This window comes from Thermobia domestica, chromosome 5, assembly GCF_964235325.1.
Source record: "Thermobia domestica chromosome 5, izTheDome1.hap1.1, whole genome shotgun sequence".
NCBI lineage: Eukaryota > Metazoa > Arthropoda > Insecta > Zygentoma > Lepismatidae > Thermobia > Thermobia domestica.
This window is the reverse complement of record NC_137458.1, coordinates 228,874,391-228,897,652: the sequence shown is the minus strand read 5'-3', so window position 1 is coordinate 228,897,652 and position 23,262 is coordinate 228,874,391. Positions and strand designations below refer to the sequence as shown.

General features: G+C 36.3%; 1 protein-coding gene across 1 annotated transcript in view; it reads right to left on the bottom strand.

Annotated features, from left to right (window-relative positions):
* Positions 1–23,262, bottom strand: part of LOC145686442 (trypsin beta-like) — a 194,683-nt gene that overhangs the window by 151,566 nt on the left and 19,855 nt on the right. Inside the window, exon 3 of the mRNA XM_081759746.1 lies at positions 16,950–16,977. Within this exon, the coding sequence (XP_081615872.1) occupies positions 16,950–16,977 (28 nt within the window). The remainder of the gene's footprint in view (positions 1–16,949; positions 16,978–23,262) is intronic.

Sequence of the window (23,262 nt, the reverse complement as noted above, 5' to 3'; positions counted from 1 at the left end):
GTCCAACCCGTGAATTGTATGACCACATCACATTTCCTCACCTTCTTTATCGTATTGAAGCTCTTCGTATTAAATATATAACTCAACGCTATGACAGCGAACACGCTTTATTTTTTGAAACCATTTACAGCGATGCTCCCTACACTCACAGCCATCACCACATGTCTACACATCTCTCACTGCTTTTCACATTATATAAATATACCGTACCTCCAAATCATCCGGACTATAACATCATCAGTATCATCAGCAAATCACACGTACCGGCTCATATCTCACCTTCATATCATGCACAGTAAACCCGCTTGTTACTAACAGGACTTCCTCACGAATAACAAAAAAATAAAACCTGTGATTGTTTAATAAAGTTAATAAATGTCTCTTTGCCCAACACAAATTCCTTTTTTCGCCATAATAATGTTAAATCTCTTTCCCAAATAGAGGGTGTAGACCTCGCAATGGGTGCTAGCTACACCATAGCTAGCTAACTTTAAAAAAATGTTATTATCTCTACGAAATGTTCATCGCACGCCACGTACTTAATATCTTTTGATCAGCTACTCTGCGACAGTTGCAGATGTAGACTTCCACACATAATAAAACAATAGTAATACCCAACAAGCCACCTGCACATCTATATATATTCTTTACGTCATCTTACTCGTGGAGTCAGGGGCTTCGGCCCGATACTTTTCACAAAACTTCAACATTACCGTGACCGTGATCGTGGTATTATAGATGGTGTTACTGCGTAAGGCACCAAATATATAAACTCTTTTCTTTTCTTTGCATCTCGAATATGCTTTTACATCACTCCTGCACTATGAGGAATTCACCTGTGTCCTACATGTAAGTTATCCGGGTAGTAATGCGTGTAAATCATCTCTGTCCTACATGTAAATCACCTGTGTGCGTAAATCACCTCTGTCGTACATGTAAACCATCTGGGTACTGCGTGTAAATTACCTATGTGTTACGTGCAAATCACTTCTGTCCTACATGTAAATCATCTGGGTACTGCGTGTAAATCACCTGAGTGTTACGTGCAAATCACTTCTGTCCTACTTGTAAATCATCTGGGTACTGCGTGTAAATCATCTCTGTCCTACATGTAACTCACCTGGTTACTGCGTGTAAATCACCTCTGTCCTACATGTAAATCACCTGTGTGCTACGTGTAAATCACCGCTGACCTACATGTAAAGCACCTGTGCACTACATGTAAATTGAATACGTGCTACTTGTAAATCATCTGTGCGGTAGGTGTAAATCACTTGTGCAGGACGGGTACGTGTGCATTGCACATGTCCTGCGCACGTGAAGATGTTGAATAGGACCTGTGACGTATATGTGAATCACATGTACAGGCGTGCATTTATACAGATGATGCACATGTTTCACCCGTACAATTGTACATGTGCTATACGGGTACTATACGTGTATTGTCCTGTCTGGGATGTCTAATTTGTTTACATTAAGGTGAGTCTAAAATACACTTTAAAGAAGTGCCTCCGAGGTGGCTCGAACCACCAATCTTATGATTACTGGGCGGGTGTTCTTCCGACTTCGCCAAGGAGGCGATAAAGGAAACGTCGCTTGTAAAGGGATAAATCGTTGAGATTTTTAAATTGGTCAATCAGAGTGCTTCTTTAGTCGTGTATATGAGACGATAACTGTTTGGAATAAGATAAAATGCATTCGCTATGTAATTTTATAACAAAACGACGCGTGTCTATTTACTTTATTTCATAGTTCTCCCATGCACACTTTCTAATAACACTAGTTAACAAATTTAATCTTTTTGTTTGTTACATGAGAAAAATCACCTGATCTTAAAGGAACTTTTTGCGCTTAATTCGAATATGCACTCGGTTTCTCTCCATCACGTACAGTTTTCCCGTAACAGAGGGATTTTCGGGAAATTCCCTCAAAAATTTCCCTTTTTCAGATATTTTATTCCCCTAGCTCCTGTCCCCTTACATATAGTAACATAGAAATTATACCTAAGTATACCTTGAATTATATTTAATAAACCCTAAAAGTTTCGTAAAAATCGCTTTGTTCTTTCTAGAGAAATAAATATATTTGTATGTATACTGTGTGCACTGTTTATTGCACCTGATAGTAATGCTTTCAGATCTCCTGAGTTGGGGTAAAAACGATTTGCTTTATTACTACAAACACAGACAAAAAATGAATATTTACAATAGTCAACAACTCACTTGTATTGCTCGCTGTAAATTAGAAACGAGTATAAAAAGAGAATGTACTTCCAACGTATATTTTTTTAAACGTACACTATATGTATATCTTAATACATATATATACAATTCTCCAAGTTTTTTCGTTTTGTTCATGAAATGATTATCAATATTTGTTATCAAATGTAACAGAATGCAAAAGAAAGAAAGAATGGAATACAGACTCATTGTTAACAACAATGAACTAATGCAGTCTGAATTTTCCACTACGGTATCGTTCCCCCCTCCCCCCGCGCATTTCTTTCTTTCTTGTGTCCTTGACACCTGGTGAGGGAGTTTTGTACATTTTTATATTGACGTGTGGTTTAACACTACTTCACTTTCAAAGTTGTCTTTGCTGCTAAGAGTGCTTTCATGTTTGATCTTAACGGCATTATACCCAACTAAGACCAGAATTTTAGTTTGTGATTATTACAATGGCGGCGTTCGTGTGTTAACTCACCAAATAGTTTTTGTTATGTGTGTGGCCAGTTTGTAGTTAAAGGACAGTGTAGATCCATTACGCCATCGGTGAAACTAGCATATTAGATATATTTCGGATGTCGTGTGGGAGATCAGGACAAAACTTGGGCACCCAACATAATTTTTGCGTCGTGCTACGTCACTTTACTTGCATGGGCCAAAGGGAAACGGAGGTTCATGAAATTTGCTGTACCAATGGTGTGGAGAGAATCCACCAACCATCTGGATGATTGTTATTTTTGTCTCACAGTAGTTAAGGAACATTCTAAAAAAAGCAAATACACAATAAGTTATCCCAACGTTAAATCCGCAATTAGACCTATTCCGCACGGGGATGAACTTCCACTTCCCGAGCCCCCTACCAACTGGGAAGAGATATGGCCAAAAGACTCTGATGATGATCATGACCTTGATGAACCATCGACATCAACATGTACATCCAAGGATCCAACGTTCATCCCTGACTGTGTTCGCGAGCCACATTTCATCCGGCAATGTGAACTTAATGACCTAGTCCGTGATTTGCACCTGACAAAGCAAGAGGCGAAACTTCTGGGATCAAGGCTCCAGCAGTGGAACTTATTGGATGCAGAAACGAACATAACAGTGTACAGGAAAAGGCATGTTCAATTTTCAAGCTATTTTTCAATGCAAGATAATGTGTGCGTATGTACGGATATAAATGGGTTGATGGCGGAGCTAGGAATTCCTTACGTTCAAGAAGAATGGAGGTTATTTATCGACGCGTCAAAGGTCAGCTTTAAAGCTGTCCTTTTACATAATGGAAATAAAAAACCTTCTATACCACTTGCACACTCAGTGAAGATTAAGGAATCCTATGACACCATGTCAACTTTGCTAAATCTTATAAATTACAAGGACCATTGTTGGCAAATATGTTGTGATCTCAAGGTAGTTGGTATTTTATTAGGACTGCAGTGCGGTTACATGAAGTACCAATGTTTTTTATGTTTATGGGATAGCCGAGCTGATGATAAACATTATGAAGTGAAGGAATGGGAACCTAGAGTGAATTACGTACCTGGAGAATGCAACGTCAAATACGCTCCTTTGGTAGATCCTAATAAGATATTACTACCGCCACTTCATATCAACTTAGGGCTTATGAAAAACTTTGTCAAAGCCATGGACACATCTGGTGAAGGTTTCAAGTATTTGCGAGATAAGTTCCCTAACTGAGTGATGCTAAGATTTCAGCGGGAGTGTTTATTGGTCCCCAAATTAGGAAATTAATGCTTGATGATAGCTTTGACAGCAAGTTAAACAGTGCTGAGCTAGCTGCCTGGACAGCATTTAAGTGTGTTGTGCGCAACTTTCTGGGCAATAACAAAGCTGACAGTTACACAGAAATCGTACAGGACATGATACAGAAATACAAAGAGTTGGGTTGTAAGATGTCTTTAAAAATCTACTTTTTGCACTCTCACCTCAGCTTCTTTCCTGCTAACCTAGGTGCTCTCAGCGACGAACAAGGGGAAAGATTCCACCAAGATATAATGGCAATGGAGAAAAGGTACCAGGGACGATGGGATCCTTCAATGATGGGGGACTATTGTTGGGGTCTTGTTAGAGAATGCAACATTTCTTACAAACGAAGGAAGTAGTGTACGTTTTTGTAACCCAATGGAAGTTTCATATATTGTGATAGTTTTGATTGTCTTTTCATGACCTTTTGGTACATTTGTATTATTGTTTATTGTAAATTGTCACACTTGTAAATTATATTGTATTATATTTTATATATGTGTTTGTGGTAATAAAACAAAACGTTTTACCTTAACTTAAGAGATATGAAAGCACTACTATAAGGTGCAATAAACAGTACACACACTATACATACAAACATATTTATTTCTCTAGAAAGAATAAAGCGATTATTACGAAACTTGGCGGGTTTGTTAAATATGAATCAAAGTATACTTAGGTATAATTTCTATGTTAGTATATGCAAGGGGACAAGATCTTGGGGTGTAAAATAAACGAAAAGGGAAATTTTTGAGGGATTTTCCCGAAAATCCCTCTGTTAAGGGAAAATCGTACGTAATGGAGAAAAACCGAGTGCATATTCGAATTCAGCGCAAAAAGTTCCTTTAAGAACAGGTATTTCCTTTTATGTAACAAAACCTTTGTTAACTAGTGTAATCGACGACATTTACCATCTAAATTCATACAATTATCGCACTTATCCCAAGATTTTTCACTTCATGATGTTGAGCCAGAGATTATTCGGAACTCACTCACTTTAAGAACCCGTAGCTTACTTTAGGAACAATTCGTCAGGAAAAAATAATATATAATAATAACCGCATTCACATAACTTTAATAGTTCGTGTTGGTCCCTTCGCGATTCTCCGTGACGAATCGAAGGAACGCTGACCAAAATGAAGTCCTCGCTGATATGCGGTGGTAACTTCAACATCCCGATTCGAGATATCTGTTTCGATTCGACGAAACCCTGCCGCCAGTGGGACACTAGCGGATCCTTCGACTCGTCTCTATATTGAGGATCGACGTTTACCCGCAAGTGGGTCACTAGGTGTTGGCTACGTTTACGGCATCGGATAGGTCCAAGTCTCATATAGCCTCGCTGCTGAAAGGGACGTTAAATTCAAAATCAACTCAACAAAAAATAAAGTACTTCACATCATATATCTACATAAGCTCACCACGCGCTTTATGATAATTGCTGAAGCTTATTTATTATCTGGTACGCTTATGGCACAGGGGAATAACCCCATCAAGTTGTGAGAAAAATAGACATAAATTTGTGATGCAAGCTTCTGTATGTTTGTCTACTTACCTTGATTTAGGACTTTCAATTTCATCCGTCTTTCCACTCAAAACTATCGATAATTCAACAAGGAAATAATTAGACCATGATAATTTAATTGAAACTCATTGTAATTTTACCCCTGACAAACACTTTATCATTTTATATCGTGAAGGTCAAATCCATCGTTATTGTAACAGAGCGGTGCTTGAGCGATTGACCGTAGAAATTCAAACTCCGATTAGTTAGAATTTGACAACCTGGTTTTATTACAAGTATAAACAATTTAGTCGGTAGAGAAGAGGCCGTGGATCATGTGTCAGAGTTGATGACGATGTGTTTTGGTGGGTCAGTTTTTCATGGTGGGTGGATGGTGGGAGTGGGTCATGGTGGGTAGTGGGTCAGAGTGGGCCACGCTGGGTGGTGGATCATGAGTCAGAGTGGGTCACGGTGGGTGGTGGGTCAGTGGAACGTGGTTAAAGTTTTCATTGACCCACGCCATCTCTGAACGAATCTGTAAAGCTAAACCAAACAAAGAGCACTATTTATACAAAACACACAAATCTTCGCTGTTCCTGACATAACTATTGCATGATTCGAATAGATATAGAAACGTAAAATATAGTATCCAGGCTTGGTGTGATGTGCATTTAAACAAATGAAAAGCCACAGGATAATATTTCTCTCCCACAAACTCCCTAAAGTAAAGTATGTTGATTATTCAACAAAAAGCCTGGAAATCCAATCAGAAAATTCATAGAATATAAAATATGTAGCCAAGTCTCGACTTTGCAATAATAGTAATAATAATAATAATAATAATAATAATAATAATAATAATAATAATAATAATAATAATAATAATAATAATAATAATAATAATAATAATAATAAAGGAATAACAGAATTACAAAATCAACTACGTAAACAATACCTTCCAACAATAACAATAATTGCCACGACTCAGTTCCGTAATTTGTGGGGGACCACTGACCCTCCCCAGGGAAGTTCCCTGCCGTTCCAGCGGGCCCATTTTAAGACAACATTTTCTTACTCCATATACGATGCAAACATGAAATTATAAGTGAAGCATCAAACAGGTTGACTACATTACATAAACAGAACAGCACACAAACGGTAAATAAAACACTAATGAGTCATAGGCCCATTTCAATAAAACAAATGTCTACTATTTGGGGCCCTAGAAATAATATATATTCGTATATTATTGTCAGATTTGTCAATATTGTTCCCTTAATTTATTTTGTATGGAACGTGGACAGAGGCGTAACTAACGACCTCGCAGACCTTGCTGTGCGGGAAGGCTCACAGGCTCCGGGAGCCCATAAAGAGTAAGAGAAGGGCGAAAAGAGGGGGCCCAAGAATTAGGAAAACGACTTCTTCTAGGGAGCGCAAATACGAGTATTAATGCTTGCCCCCTTCCCAGAAAATATACAAGTTACAGCGCTGCCACGATGGGATTCGAACCCGTATCTCTGCCATACGAGTTTCATAATTTGCCAGATTACCACAAATTCTTCATACAAAGATAAAACAATAAACTAGTAGTTAAAAATAGAGCTTTCTTTTTCTACACATGTTGATAGAATACATAGTATGCGAAAATTACGTCTGCTCCAGACACGTAGCCAAGGGGTGGTTCAGGGGTCTTGACTCCCCCCCCTCGAGACCAGAAATGAAAAATAAATTAAGTAAAGATAATACAAAAAGAAACGAGAAAAAGAAGAATTAGCGTTAAAAATCTAAAGCTACAGCAAGCGTTTGGTTACTCTTTCTTATGAGGAGCATTGTGTGGGGGAAACAGGAAGGAGTCAAGTTAAAACTATATATTATTGTAATGGAGCATTCTGAATTGCATCTAGCTTCATGCTGATCCCATGGACTGCAAATGACGATCAGATAGACTTTCAAGTAGAACTTAAGAAATACCAATAATCACCAATAATATGAGCCCGGCAACATAGACTTCAGTGACACTTGCTAAAGAAATTTTTGAATTTCGCGGCAACACTAATCCATTTCCCGGCAGGATGTCTTCACTGTCTCAAGAGAGCTCGTTGTTATCTCTAACGGCATTAAACGAAGACAGGAAAAGGAAGAAGAAAAGACCAAAAGAACCGAATTTTTTAAAAATATCTTTTTACTCGAGATTTATTCAGTTTGTTACTAAAATACTTACTAACAAATCCCCATTTTATTGTCCTGACAAACCAATATGGGTAAGTTATCAGTAAAATAGTTTTAATTGATCGAGCCTCTTGTGGGTAACCACAATATTTCATTTCACGCCTCCCCCCCCCCCATTAGAAAATCCTGGCTAAACGAACCAAAATATTTTACCAGTAAAATAGTTTAGAATGACCCAGCACTTGGTGTGATAACTTTCATATTTCGTCACGGACCCCCGCTATTACCAAATCCTGGCTACCTGTCTGTCTGCCGACTTGCATTTTCGCGGATTCCAAGAATTTCAGATATCCTCTGATCTTATTGGCCGATAAAGATAGGACATGAAGAGTCACCACTTACATATAGCGGAAAGTAAACTACTCTCGGCCCTCGTGGCTGAGCGCACTAACGCAACATTCTATTAATGAAAATGGCTTTTAGGGTGGGTTCAAACCTTGCCCTAGGATTTTTTTTACTTTTCTAAATTTTCATAATAGCTTTTTCATTAAAATAGGATTTAAAATTATACTCAAAAAAGTGATTTACAGATTATTTTTTTAAAATTTTCATAACACTTTTTCATTAAACAAGCTTGCAATTTTACTATACGGATCCATAGTAAAAGTAATAATATTAATAATATTAATAATAATAATAATAATAATAGCAGTAGTATGAGTAGTAGTAGTAGTAGTAGGAATGGATTAGTTTCCCCGCAAGGGGTTGGTTAGGTTCTGTTCTCTTGCCCAAGTTTTTCTGTACATTTTACATGACCAACTTCAAACAGCTGGCTAGAGTAGTGCGCAAAACTAAAAACTCTTGGGATCGGCATAATGCTGCCGGCTTTTCTTCAGTTAAAAGCGATAAAGTAGCCTCAACTTGAAGAACGTTTCGTGATATTTTCCTCATTGACTAAGGTCTATATAACTTGTTTCTGAGTTAAAGAAGGAAATTTCAAGTAAGTCATTGTGGCACTCTTGAACGACCATTAGTATTTTGTAGTCTTACATGCAACGGTTTTAACTAGCTAAAAGTTTAGATAAAAGATGAAGTGACGCTGTAGGTAAGTGGTTAGCGTATTGAACTTCTGTTCGGCGGACCAGAATTCGAATCCCGATCAGGTTGAAACTTTTTCAAATGTTTCAATTTCAGTATGTACTCAGTGTGACAAGAAAGATCTTCTCTCCTCTAGAAAGAAAATGATGTTGGAATGAGGAGAATTGGAGAAGGTCTCTCAATGGAGACAATCATTTACAAACTTATTTCCAGCAGTTGTTCTAGATTTGACATTTTCAGCTAATTTCAAGCATTTCCTGATAAATGCGTGGTCAGTATTTTTGTTTCTCTAAACATACAGTATATAATGAAAAAACACATTACATACACAGCAATATTGAGATTAATATATTATGTTCTATGGAAAACACGATCCGAACCATAGAGATTGATCTTAGAATGGCGAACTGTTTCGTTAGTCACCTACTTTACAATTTTACCTGCATAAACACCTGAATCGGGTCTACCAACTGCTGTCAGTGACGAGGAAAGTTACGTGTAAATTGGGTTGCATCTGTCTAGGCGTTCTCACAACCGCAAATTACCTGGACTTCAAGTAATGGAATTAAAGCGCTTAGGAGGGAATTACTTTAGTGGCTGGCTGTATAATAGTAAAGAAACCCTCACATTTATTGCTTTGTTTGAGTAGCACGATAAGGTGTAAGATGCTGAGCTAGTTAAAATGGCGTTTCTTCACCTTTCTTCTTGGTACAAAATTGCATAGCTCATTCAAAGTTATGCGCTCTCTTGTATAAATAGAACAAAACTGTATAGAAATTCTGAGCCAGTTAAAAATGGCATAACTTTGCATTTTTCGGGTTAGTACAAAAATAATTACTCCATCCAAATTTACTTTTCTCGTTTATTTGAATAGCCCAGAAAACGTATAAATCACTGAAATACTTAAAATGTCCTTTCTTCGCTTTTTCTCGTTAACAGTAAAGTACATAAGCCAATCAAATTTATTCCTTCCTTACTTTTTATTGCTGGGTACAAATTTTAATAAGTCACGCAAATTTATAAGAAGCTGACTTTACACATTTTTCGAATTTAAATATTTGAACTTTGATTTCGATGGTCAGTACACATGTCAATTGTCACATGTAATACTTGATAGAACATTACCGAATGTGGAAAAAGCAAATCAATATGTTGCTCCCTTTACGAGTTATTTACGTTTCAATATTTGACATTTGACCTCGATGGTCAGTACTTCTGGAACATGTAGTACTAGATGAACTACAAATCATCACCAGAATATGTGATTCCGTTTACAAGTTATTCGGGTTTAAATATTTTACCTTTGACCAAGACCGTGAGTATTCCCACTCATGTAGCACTTGACGAACTGTTACTAAATGTGGAAACAATACCCCAATATGTGGCTCCATTTGCGAGTTATTCAGGTTTAAATATTTGACCTTTGACCTAGATGGTTAGTACTTTGGGGCATGTAGTAGTTGATGACCTATTACTAAATGTGGAAATACCAACTCAATATGTACCTCCATTTACCAGTTATTCGAGTTTAATTATTTGTCCTTTGACACTAATGGTCATCATTTTGGGTCATGTAGCAGTTGACGAGCTACTGTTAAATTTAGAAACACCTCCTCTATATCTGGCTCCGTTTACGAGTTATTTACGTCTAAATATTTTACCTTTGACATCGTTGGTCAGTATATTCGGACATATAGCAGTTGATGATCTATTACTAAATGTGGAAACACCAACTGAATATGTCGCTCCGTTATGAGTTATTCTTGCTGAAATTTTTGACCTTTGACCTCGATAGTGACTACTTTTGGGACATGTAGTTCTTGGCTACTTATTACAAAATGTGGAAATACCACCTCAATATGTGACTCCGTTTACAAGTTAATCGCATTAGAATATTTGTCCTTTGCTCTCGATAGTCAGTAGTTTTGGTCGCTGTAGTATTTCATGTCCTGTTACTAAATGTGGAAACACCACCTCAATATCTGGCTCCATTTACGAGTTATTCAGGTTTAAGTATTTGACCTTTGACCTCGATGGTCAGTAGTTTTTTGACATGTACTACTTGATTACCTGTTACTAAATTTGCAAACACCACCTCAATACGTTCCTCCGTTCCGAGTTACTTACGTTTAAATATTTGACTTTTGATCTCGACAGTCAGTAGTTCTCTGACATGCTTACTTATTACTAAATGTAAAAATACCACCTGAATATGCGGCTCCCATTACAAATTATTCGTGTTTAAATGTTTGTTCTTTAACCTCGATGGTCAGTACTTTTGGGGCCCGTAGTACTTGATGACTTGTTACTAAATGTGGAAACACCACCTCAATATGTTCCTCCGTTTCCGAGTTATTCGTGTTTTAATATCTGACCTTTCACCTCGATGGTCAGTACTTCTATGACATGTAGCAGTTGTTGGTCTATTACTAAATGCTGAAACACCACCTCAATAAGTTCCTCCATTTACGAGTTACTTACGTTTAAATATTTGACTTTTGATCTCGATAGTCAGTACTTCTCTGACATTTAGTACTTGCTTACTTATCATTAAATGTGTAAATACCACCTGAATATGTGGCTCCCTTTACGTGTTATTCGGGTTTAAATGTTTGTCCTTTGACGTCTATGCTCAGTAGTTTTGGAGCCTGTAGTATTTGGTGTCCTGTTACTAAATGTGGAAACACTACCTCAATATGTAGCTCCATTTACCATTTATTCGAGTTTAAATATTTGTCCTTTGAGACCAATGGTCATCATTTCGGTTCATGTAGCAGTTTATGAGCTATTGTTAAATGTGGAAACACCACCTCAATATCTGTCTCCGCTTACGAGTTATTCAGGTTTAAATATTGGTTTTGACCTCGATAGTCACTACCTTTGGGACACGTAGTAGTTGATGAGCTATTGTTAAATGTGGAAACTCCACCTCAATACGTTGCCCGCTTTCGAGTTATATAATATTAAATATTTGAACTTTGACCTCGATAGTCAGTATTTTGGAACATATAATACTTGATTTCTTATTACTAGTTGTGGAAGTACCACCTCAATATGTGGCTTCGTTTACGAATTATTGTGGCAAAATATTTATTTTTTGACCTCGATGGTCAGTACTTTTGGGGCCTGTAGTACTTGATGACTTGTTACTAAATGTGGAAACACCACCTCAATATGTTCCTCCGTTTACGAGCTATATACCTTTTAATATTTGAGCTTTTACCTCCATGGACTGTACCTTTGGGACATGTAGCAGTTGATGATCCATTACTAAATATGGAAACACCAACTCAATATGTGCTCTATTTACGAGTTATTCGGGTTTAAATATTTGACCTTTGAACTCAATGGTCACTACTTTTGGGACATGTAGTACTTAATTACCTGTTACGGTATCTGGAAACACCACCTCAATACATTCCTGTGTTTGCGATTTATTCGGGTTTAAATATGTGACCTTTGACCTCGATGATCATTCGTTTCTGGACATGTATTTGTTGGTGCTCTATTACAAAATGTGGAAATACCACCTCAATGTGTAGCTCCATTTCCGAGTTATTCCGGTTTAAATATTTGACTTTTGACCTCGATGGTCAGTACTTTTGGGACATGTATTAGTTGTTGTGATTTGTGTTAAATTTGGAAACACCACCTCAATACGTTGTTCCTTTGCGAGTTATTTACGTTTAAATATTTGACATTTGTCCTGTATAGCCAGTACTTTTGTGACATGTAGTACTTGATTACCTATTACTAAATTTGGAAACAACACATCATAATGTGGCTCTGTTTACGACTTATTCATGTTTAAATATTTGATATTTGAGCTCAATGGTCACTACTTTTGGGACATGTAGTAGTTCATAATCCAGGACTAAATGTGCAAACACCACCCCAATATGTGGCTCCATTTACGAGCTATTTGGGTTTAAATATTTGGCTTTTGACCTCGTTGGTCAGTATTTTTGGGACGTGTTGTAGTTTATGAATGCTTGTGTAAATTCTACTATGTTACATAGGGGTTTATAAATGGGAACGAATTATTATTATTATTATTAAGTATGCTGCCTTTCGGCAGGTCCTGGAGCTAATGAGGACTTTTTTGTCAAGATTAGATTTGTGACTGGAAATGTTTCTTCCACTTTTGTCGATCTTCTGCTTCCTCTTTTAAGTCCCAATATTTTCTCCTATATTTTAAACCATCGATCAGATTTGTTCCTCTTCTTCCTATTCCTCGCTTCCCTTCCATCTTTCCTTCTATGGAGGTGTGATGAAGACAATTTCTTCGCAGGATGTGTCCAATCCAATTGGCCTTTCTACCAAGGATGGTAGGTAGAAGTGTCCTCTTCTCTCCTATCCGTTTTAGAACATCTTCGTTTCTTGCTCTCTCTGTCCATTTTATCTTCTCCATTTTCCTCCAACATCACATTTCGAAACTCTCCAATTTTTTCTTCTCTAACTTCCGTAATGTCCAAGTCTCTGAACCATACAGTCCAATGGTTCATATATAGCACTTGACCAACTTCTTCTTAAGTCCAATATTGAGCTTCCTAGTTAAGAGTGATCTTCGCTTGTTGAATGGTTGTTTAGCTATGGCAATTCTTGACCTAATCTCTTTGGTACAGCAAGCTTTTTTCGTCAAAATACTTCCCAGATACTTGAAATTATCGACCTCTTCAAGTTCTGTTTGTTCTAGTCTTATCCGTAAGAGCGTATTTTCACGGTATATTCTCATGACTTTCGACTTTTCGGTTGTCCTTCTTCGGTTTTAGCTATTATAACTGTATAATCTGCATACCTGATCTTGTTAATGATCTCCCCTGCAATCGTGAAGTCTTTAATTAGTATTAATGCTTCCTTCATTAAACATTCACTGTAACTGTTGAATAATTGGGGCGACAAACTACATCCTTGTCTGACTCCTCTTCCAATCTCCACACTATTGGTTTCTCCTTCATTCAAGCGCAACTTCACTCGTTGTCGTATGTACAGGTTTCGAGTGAGTCGTCGATATCTGCAGTTGACTCCGATTTCTTTAAGTGTTTTCTGAAGTTTCATTCAATTGACTCGGTCAAAAGCTTTTTGCCAGTCGATGTAGCACAAACACAACCCTTCCTTTACATCAAGAATTCTTTCTGATATAGTTATCATCAATCCAATAGCATCTCTTGTGCCTTTTCCTTTCCGGAATCCAAACTGATCTCTCAGCTATCCTACTTTCCAGCCGCCTGTTCAGTATGCGTGCAATGATATTTCCAGTGTGGGTAATCAGGCTAATGGTTCTCTGATCACTGCACTCCTTTGCTTGCCTTTTCTTGGGCAATTCAATCATTGTAACATCAAGAAAATCCTTTTGCCATTCTCCACTCAGGTATATCTTGTTAATAAGTGAAGTCAGTGCTTTCCTTGCGTTGTCTCTTAACCCCTTGAGCAAACCTATTGGTATGTCGTCGTCTCCAGTGGCCTTTCTCCTTCGCATGTCTTTGATTGCTTGTACTACTTCACTTTTCAATATTCTGAGTTTTTTTTATCATCCTCTTCCTCTGCTTCGATCGCTATATCCTTGAGGCGGTTCTTCTGATCATACAGATCTGTTATGTATTGCTCCCAAATTCTAAGGATACTTTGATGGTCAGTGGTTACATTATCTTCTTGATCTTCGATGCCGAACATTCGTATACTTTTGTTAGCTTTTCATCCTAACTCTTGTGCTTTCTGGTACGTCAGATTATATCTGCCACACCGTTGAAGTTCCATTATTTCTTCACATGATTGCTCTATGTACATTTCTTTGGCTTTGTCTGTTCCTCTTGTCAATTCATTATTCAGCCTTCTGTATTCATTGATGTTCGTGTTTCTTGCCCTTCTGCGTTCTTCCATCTTCTTAAGCATTGCTTCAGTTATCTATGGTTTTCTCGGTGCTCTTTTCATCTTGCCAATGTTATTGTGGAGTGTGCCAAGCAGAATCTGTTTAACTTTTTCCAAACTATTCTTTATATTATCAACCACATCGTCCATTGCCCAGAATTTTTCTTCAGTCTCTTCTTTCACATCATCGTCGATATTTCTTAGTCGCTCTAAGTTCCATTTTCGATTTCTCTTCCCATTTTTCTTGATCGCCTTTAACCAGGTTTGCACTTCCGCCACCAGGAGATTGTGGTCCGAATCAATGCCGCTCCTGGCAGTGTGTTCACGTCTCATACACAATTTCTGAAACGTTGCTTCACAAGAATGTAATCAATTTCGTAGCGTTTCTTTTTTCCTGGACTTTTCCACGTGTACAGCTTGGTTTTTCTCTTCTTAAACCACGTATTCATCACCACCATATCATTTTGCCTAAAGAAGTCGATAAGCATTTGACCTCGTTTGTTTCTTCTAGCTAGTCCAAATGGTCCCACTAACTGATTCCCAGTTCCTTCCCTACTACGCTGTTGAAGTCTCCCATTACTATAACGTTGACCTTACCTCTTCTTTCCTGGTGCAGTGTGTCACTGATCTGATCATACATTACTTCTACTTCATTATCATCATGGTTGGTTGTTGGCATATGCACTTGTATTATCACAATATCAACTGGTTTTGCATATAGTTTTACAAACATCAAGCGACCAACAGCGGGAACGAATACAGTCCTGCTATTGGTTCATATTTTCTGCTGTATTAAATAGGGGTTTGTAATATGTGTTCATAGTCTTATGTAATCTGTACTATGTTAAATAGTTTTTAAAATACGCCATACTCTTTTATCAGCTCTGCTATGTTAAAAATTCTTGTAGTCTTTCTTGTGTAATCTCTGCTGTGTTACGTAGGGGTTGAAAATATTTTAATTGTCTTCAGTAGTTTCTGCTATATTAAAATAGGGGTTGAAAAAAGTGTTCATAAAAGGGTACGAGTACACCCCTAGGCTATGTTACATAAGGTTTGGAAAATGTGTTCATAGTCTTATGTAATTTTTTGTTATTTAAAAACGGTGGAAAAATAAGCCAAACTCTTTTATTAGCTCTGCTACGTGTTCATAGTCTTATATAATATGTGCTATGTTACATAAGAGTTGGAAAATGTGTTCATAGTCTTTTATTAGCTCTGCGATGTTAAAATAGGGGTTGAAAAAAGTGCTTATAAAAGGAATGGAGTACACCCTATTATGATCTGCTATGTGTTCATAGTCTTATGTATTCTCTGCTACGTTACGTAGGGGTTGGAAAATAAGTTATACTCTTTTATCAGCTCTGCTATGTTCAAAAATACTTTTAGTCCTTCTTGTGTAATCTCTGCTGTTATATAGAAGTTGATAAAAGTAGTCATAAAAGGAACGAATTCACTTCAAAAAGGAATCATAAAAGAGAACGAGTACACCTCCAAAAAGGGGTCATAAAAGGGAACGAGTTTTCGGGGTGTTCAATTTTCTATAGCTGGACGGTACGGGGGGCATCACGTATCGTGCAACACTGGAAAATTGAGTCCTTGCTATCAGGAGGCTCTGAAAAAAAGCGATTTTTCAGCTATCGGGTGTCAGGTGCCCCCACCTACTCACAAACGTAAATCCTATGATCGACATTACAATCCATATTATGGGTACCCAATTTGTTGTGCAAAGAGCTTACACGAAAGTCATTTCAATTAGTCACTATGATAAAAGAAGAGAAAAATTTCGAAGTGAGGGTCAATTTACCCTCTTGTCACAACGTAGTTGTACAAGAGTTGTAATACATATCCACGCACTGAATTCATTTCTACCCTACACATTCAGTCGATTGAATAAAAAAAATCAATCTATTTATACACCTACCAGAAGTAGGGTGAAACATGAGCCCAATCCCGAAGCAATTAATATGTATGAATCATACAGATTAGGAATGTAGCAAGTTGTAGATTATCTTAGAAGATAATACTTATGGAGAAATAATTAAGAAATATTGCGGAAGCAAGATAGGTGTAGAAGGAAAATAGCAAGAGTCACACGATGTGTGTATATACTACCTACTACACGTGTAACAAAACGATAACCAACACAAATAATACTTTGTAATCGACATAATCCTATGAGTGTCAGAACATGATGCCATTTATAGGATCTTTGTTTCATTACTTTCGAAGCAGATTTGATTTCAATCTAATACCCTATTAATAGTGAACAGTTTGGCAATTTAACTGCGGTGGACGAGTACTTTTTATGGCATGTTACTTACCACAGGGCACTGCACTTGCGAGCTGCATCTGCAATAATTAAAATATTTTATTATAATGGTCAAATTAAGTCTACTAGTTAAGTGAGACTGTGAGACTACTACTACTAGTAGCCTACTAGTATAAAGTAAGCCTAGTGTGCATACAAGGGACATCACCCAATTGTCCGGCTTCGATTTCAATGAAATTTTTCTAGCTGATAGAGTACTTATATGTACTATTTTGATGACAGAAATTTTTGCCATGGTGCATGCTTTCAATTTTTTATATAATTTTTAAGAGTTGTTGTGTGGTTATTAGAGATTACTGCAGAAGTCCCTTACTAGCCTTTGTAAACGGATCGTTAATGAAATAACAACCATGTAGATACATATAAGGTCTAGGAAGAAGTTGTATGGTAGGTATGACCTTGACGGCAGCCGTCTTGAAATCCGCCACTGTGAATTAAGGTCAAGTTTTTTTAAGTAGGAATAGGGTAATATGATACATAATTCCGGGATAAAATTTAATCAGGAAGACAATGGTTAAGCTACTTTTGAGATACACCCATTTGGTGAAAAGTTACAGGCATTTAATTGTTCACTTACTACGTGTGAAAGTCCCTTACATCCGCTTCTAACCCGCGTATTAATGATAATAAATGGATAAAAGCTTCGGTAATACATATTATGCCTAGAAAGAAGAGATACGGTAAGGGTGTCCTTGACGGCAGCCAGCTTGAAAGCCGCCATTTTGAATTAAAGTGAAGTTTAAAAAATGAAAACCATAGCACATGACACCTCATTTTAATAGCAAATTTTCCCCAAAAGCCAATGGTATGCTTATTTTTGTTCTATAGTTAATTAGTATGAATTTAGTACTGCTTCTAATGTGCACCAAACGTCCATTATTCGATCTTTCAAATTGGCAACACTCTTAATTTTCAACGTATGGTTTAAGATTCCAACTGGCACTTTGCAATTATTGCCATGGCTAATGTTTTCTAAATTCATTACATTTTATTTTAAGAGTTGCGATTTGTCAGTTAATATATAGTGTTGATAAGCATCTAGCAATCTTTCTGAATTTTGCAGACTTCCCATGTAATTATTTATTCCCTATACCTGTCCTTCAAAAACTCGTTTACTGACATGAATCATCGCACAACGAAACAACTCCAACTTTGCAATACCGAAGACGAAGATGAGACAAAATATCAAATGAAAATTCACTTCAAAAAGGAAAGCGAAATATTATTTTTGTGTAAATCAAGGGTCTTTTGTTTTTGTTTTATATTTATTTCTTTATTGTATATGTTTTTATTTATTTTCTATGGAAATTTTTTAGCTAGTCAGACAAAAAGTCATTCCTTTTTTAGCGATTGTTGTAGATGATTCCTGCTTGTTATAATCAGTATTGATTGGAAACTCAATTAACGTACATCTCTTTATAAATAAGTTACCTGTTTTCATATTATGTTCATGGTAAAAACTATGTTTTGGGAATAGTCATATTATGCCTCTTTGATATTTTCTATCACTGCTGCTGTTCCTTTAAAGTTGTATTTATAAAAAAAAATATTGTTTGTCGTTTGCGCAACATGTAGGCTACATTTCCTGATAATCTTGTGTTCGTATAACACCATTTTGTTATAATTTCATTTGTATTTCTTTACGTCACATAGGTCCATTGGTTCTTCATGTATTCTCGTTTAAAATAAAAAGTTACATTGCAAGTCTTCAAAATTCAGAAAGATTGCTGGATGCTTATCCCAACACTATTTATGAATTGACAAATCGCAACTCTTAAAAAAATTTAATAAATTTAGAAAACATGAGCCATAACAACAATTGCAAAGTGGCAGTTGGAACCTTAAAACATACGGTGAAAATTAGGAGTGTTGCCAATTTGAAAACCGAATAATGGACGTTTGGTGCTCATTAGAAGCAATCCTAAATTCATACTAGTTAACTATAGAACAAAAGTAAGCATACCATTGGCTTTTTGGGAAACTTTCCTATTAAAATCAGGTGTCACATGCTATGGTTTTCATTTTTCAAACTTCACTTTAATTCAAAATGGCGGCTTTCAAGATGGCTGCCGTCAAGGTCATACCTACCATACAACTTCTCCCTAGGCCTTATATGTATCTACGTGGTTGTTCTTTCATTAACGCTTCGTTTACAAAGGTTAGTAAGGGACTTCTGCAGTAATCTCTAATAACCACAATTCTTAAAAATTATTAAAAAAATAGAAAACATGCACCATGGCAAAAATTTCTGTCATCACAAATAATACACATATATCCTCTATCAGGTAGAAAAACTTCACTGAAATCGGAGCCGAACAATTGGGTGATGTCCCTTGTTAGTATTGCTTAATACATTATTACATTAGACAAAATGTTTAAAGGTACATGAAGTATTATATCGCAGTATAAATTGGTACAAGAACTGGGTTAGAAGTAGATTAGGCACTCCGGACGCAGACTGAAAGAACTGACAAAATATCATGAAACAATTACGAAATTTTATTTATAATGGACAACACTGAATTCAGCATATCATGCCCAATGCATGATATTACTAAATATAATCGTGCTAAATGAATTTCAAAATGCAAGCGAATGATTTCTTACGGCAAGGACAGTTATGAGAAACCAAAAGTTGGCATATACAAGTAAATATAAAATTGTTTTGATAAATCAGCAGGAAGTAAACATGTTGAATAATAATATATTTGTAACCGAAAAGCCCTTTCCTAATTACAAATTCTCCATACTGTAGTTTAAAGGTTTCCTGAAACTCAATAGTTCAACACTAACACAAGATATCCCATCTTCAATTTTAGAAAGATTAACCAAGATTTCTAGGCAGGGATGAAGGAAGACTTACCAAGTGTTCTTGAAAAATTGTTAATTGTGGTCCGATTACTATAAACCATAAGCTTATTTGTCAACCATGTTGCAATGTATTTGTAGATGTATTTTCGTATTTCTTCACAAAATTTGATTTTTTGCATCACAATATCTTAACAAATTCTGTATCTCATCTTATATACCTTGTAGAACACTAAAGCTAAAGTCCCAACGACTGTAAGAATCTATTGAATGTATATTTTAGTCTAGTCTAGTTTAATGCGCGAAGCAACACCTATTGAAATTGATGCGATTCTTGGAAGTTTATGTTTCTCTGTGTAATTAATTGTGAAGATGAAGATTCCAGCTGTTATTAGAGAGCCATCCATATAATGTTGTTTCCAAGCACAAGTAGTATTAAAATAGCTTCGGAGTGTAGAATTGAATATGTTGTTTCCATATGTATATCTCATATTTGATGCTAAGTGTTTTAAATTTTTGACTATTGGTTAATCAAGTTCCACCACGTTAGGAAGACTAGTGTAAGGCGCATTATACAGTAATATGGAAATCTTCGACTTCACTAGAGTTGACTTAACCAAGACGAATATCAAAATACACTTGATAAATCCAAGGTAACTGTCTTTGACAGAGATGTTATATTTCCTTATTTCTAGTGTAAAAGAGTTGTACTTTAGATAACAGTAATAACATGCAGTTCACACGTTGTAAGAGGAATTTTATTCTATTAGAATAAGCTTTCGCAAGGAAAGGAATTCATTCTGCATCTTATAGTAACACTGAAGTTTATACAGTGGTTCTTTGACTAGAGAAAGATAGCTGAATGCGTTGTTGCTTATAAACGGATATGGAATTTACTGACACGTTTAGGTAGAATACACTGTAGAAAGTAGAATTTCGTCATATTCGAGTTCAAGTCGATACATTAAATTGAAATTTGATTGGATGTTCTCTAATGCCAACGACAGACGTAATACATCACTTCAAAGTGTCTCTACTGAAGCACCCGACACGGAAGCGTGATAATGTTTTCAATTAACACTAAAAATCCAAAGCCAAAATATTGTGTAGTAGTTACAGGTTGAATAAGGATATTATTAATTATGAGGTGTATTTGTAACTAAAGAGAGTTCCAGGCGAATAGTGTTCAAGTAGATTTCGCCTCATTAAGTTAATACAAACTTATAGTTTCATATTTGGAGCTTTCGTAGAATGTCTTCTAAGACTGGTTTCTGTTCTTCTATTTTGGCGCAAGTTAGAATCTCATCGCAATACTGTTACATTCCAATCATATTCGGAGCTTGAAGAGAGGCATACTATGCATGTTGAACAATATCGGGTAGATACTAGAGTTTTCGGGAATTAATAATGACGTCCATTTGTAAACTGTATCTGGTTTTTATATTTCAGAGTTATTGTACATTAAGCTAATCAGTTATGTGTATAACGTGTTAAACGAGAAACGAATGAAAGTTTAACATTTGAATAATAAGGCGATCAATGAGTGTAGAATTGTAAGCACCTTCGAGATTTATTTTAACCACAAGTAGGTGTGTCAGGTTCTAAAATTATTCCATGTGTCCAGAAGTAATGCAGCAGCGGCATAAATTGATTAATATCCTTTGCGTAGCCTGCCATTCTTGTCAGAGTAAAAATGTAGAATTTTAGACGTCAACTTCGCTCAATTATAACTAACTTCCCAAACTGATACCACATAGAAAATAAGAGTAATAGGTCAATGTCTCTGAGCAATCCCGATTGGTTTATTTGGGTTTAGAATAGAAACTTGCGCATGTCAAGCTGAGTATTGTATACCAAATTAGAGAATAGATTTCGAGAAGAAACGATCTGAGGGTAACCCAGGGAGTTGTTGATTTCTGAGTTTATCTCTGTGGGTAGCTGTAGAGTACAGGGAGTGTAAAAGATTAGTTTCTTGGATAGTGTCCTTATATACAGAAAGGTATATTTAGAAAGTAAGAAAAAGATGTTTCTTCATTCATTCAATAGTGTACGAGGCATGAAAGTACAATGAAAGTGGAAAATTCAGAGTGCAACGCCTTCAATAAAAAATACAAATTAATAAAAATAAAAAAGAGCTTTGGTCAGTGTCTCTTTTGTTAAAAAAAAAAAGCAGTGAAGTAAATCTCTTGATATGGCTATGTATGTATGTTCTATATTTACACTACGAATTTTTTATTTCTTCAATTAAGCAAAGTCAATTGTGTTTCTGGATGTATCGTTTATATGTTGCGTGCTACTTCTATCGTTGAGGAGTTGTGAGCAATGTCTATCTCATCAAGGAAAATGTAAATATGTATTTGATTAGAGAATATTAATAATATAAAATGGAGAAATTTTACTTTCTCAAGTTCCTACTTGTACGATTTGAATGATATGACAAGTACTGATGTTGGTCCCAGTGTTGCCACAATCCTCGCTCTGGAGTGGGCTGAAAAATAGTACCAAATTGAAACAAAAAGGGCTGAATTCATTATTTTATATCAGTGTAATACATGGCTCTATAACACGAAATTAAAAGAGGTAAAGTTCTAGAACCCCCCCCCTCTTCCAAGTCTAAATCAAGAAAGTGTTCTTTATAAAAATTATTTAAAAAAAACATCCAAATAGCAGGACCCACTGGCATAACAATGGCCTTTGGCGCCCCTAAGCAAAATACCTACTGACGCCCCCTCACCCATTTAATACACCAATGTATGACCATCTCTAACTTACGCGTATACGCCAAATCCCACATTTGACTAGCTTTGGGCAGTGTTGACAATATGAGATTTTTCTTTCCGCTAAAACAGGACTAAAAATTCGCTAACTGCAAAAAAGAAAAAAAATTTATCACGTCTACAAAAATGCTGTAAGTAATATTCCAATCGGTATTTAAGAAGATCAGCTAATTATTACTCTCCAATAATGTTGAGATTAGAGCTTAAATAGGTCAGTATCGTCCTCATCTATTTAACACTACTTCATCTCAGTCAAGATCAGCTCATCAGGAGGGGACGAAGGCATAATTTTCACCCTGCCAATGAGTATTTGCCCCCCCCTTGCCTATATTTTACATTTTATTACAGTGGTTTTAAAAAATATGTTCGAAAATTTATTTTCGGGTGCTCGTTTGGCAGTTGCCCGGTTTGCCCAACCTTTGGTGCTTGGAGAATTTGTCGTTATTGTTGAAAGCCTGTTGCGCAGGGGAATTTTATTTATAGTTAGTAAGCTCAGTACATGTAATATAGGACTGGTATCGTATTAATACGGTAATAATTAACTACCAGGAGGATTAATTTCTTAATCAAACGGTGCTATAACCTCGACGAGTTTACAGTAGTGCCAATAATTTGATGCACAAATGTAATAAACTGCGAGAGAAGGGGGAAGGAATTTTTATTCTTGCCATGTTTGAAAGTGAAGACCACGAACACTTGGGGCTCCATTTATATAATTTG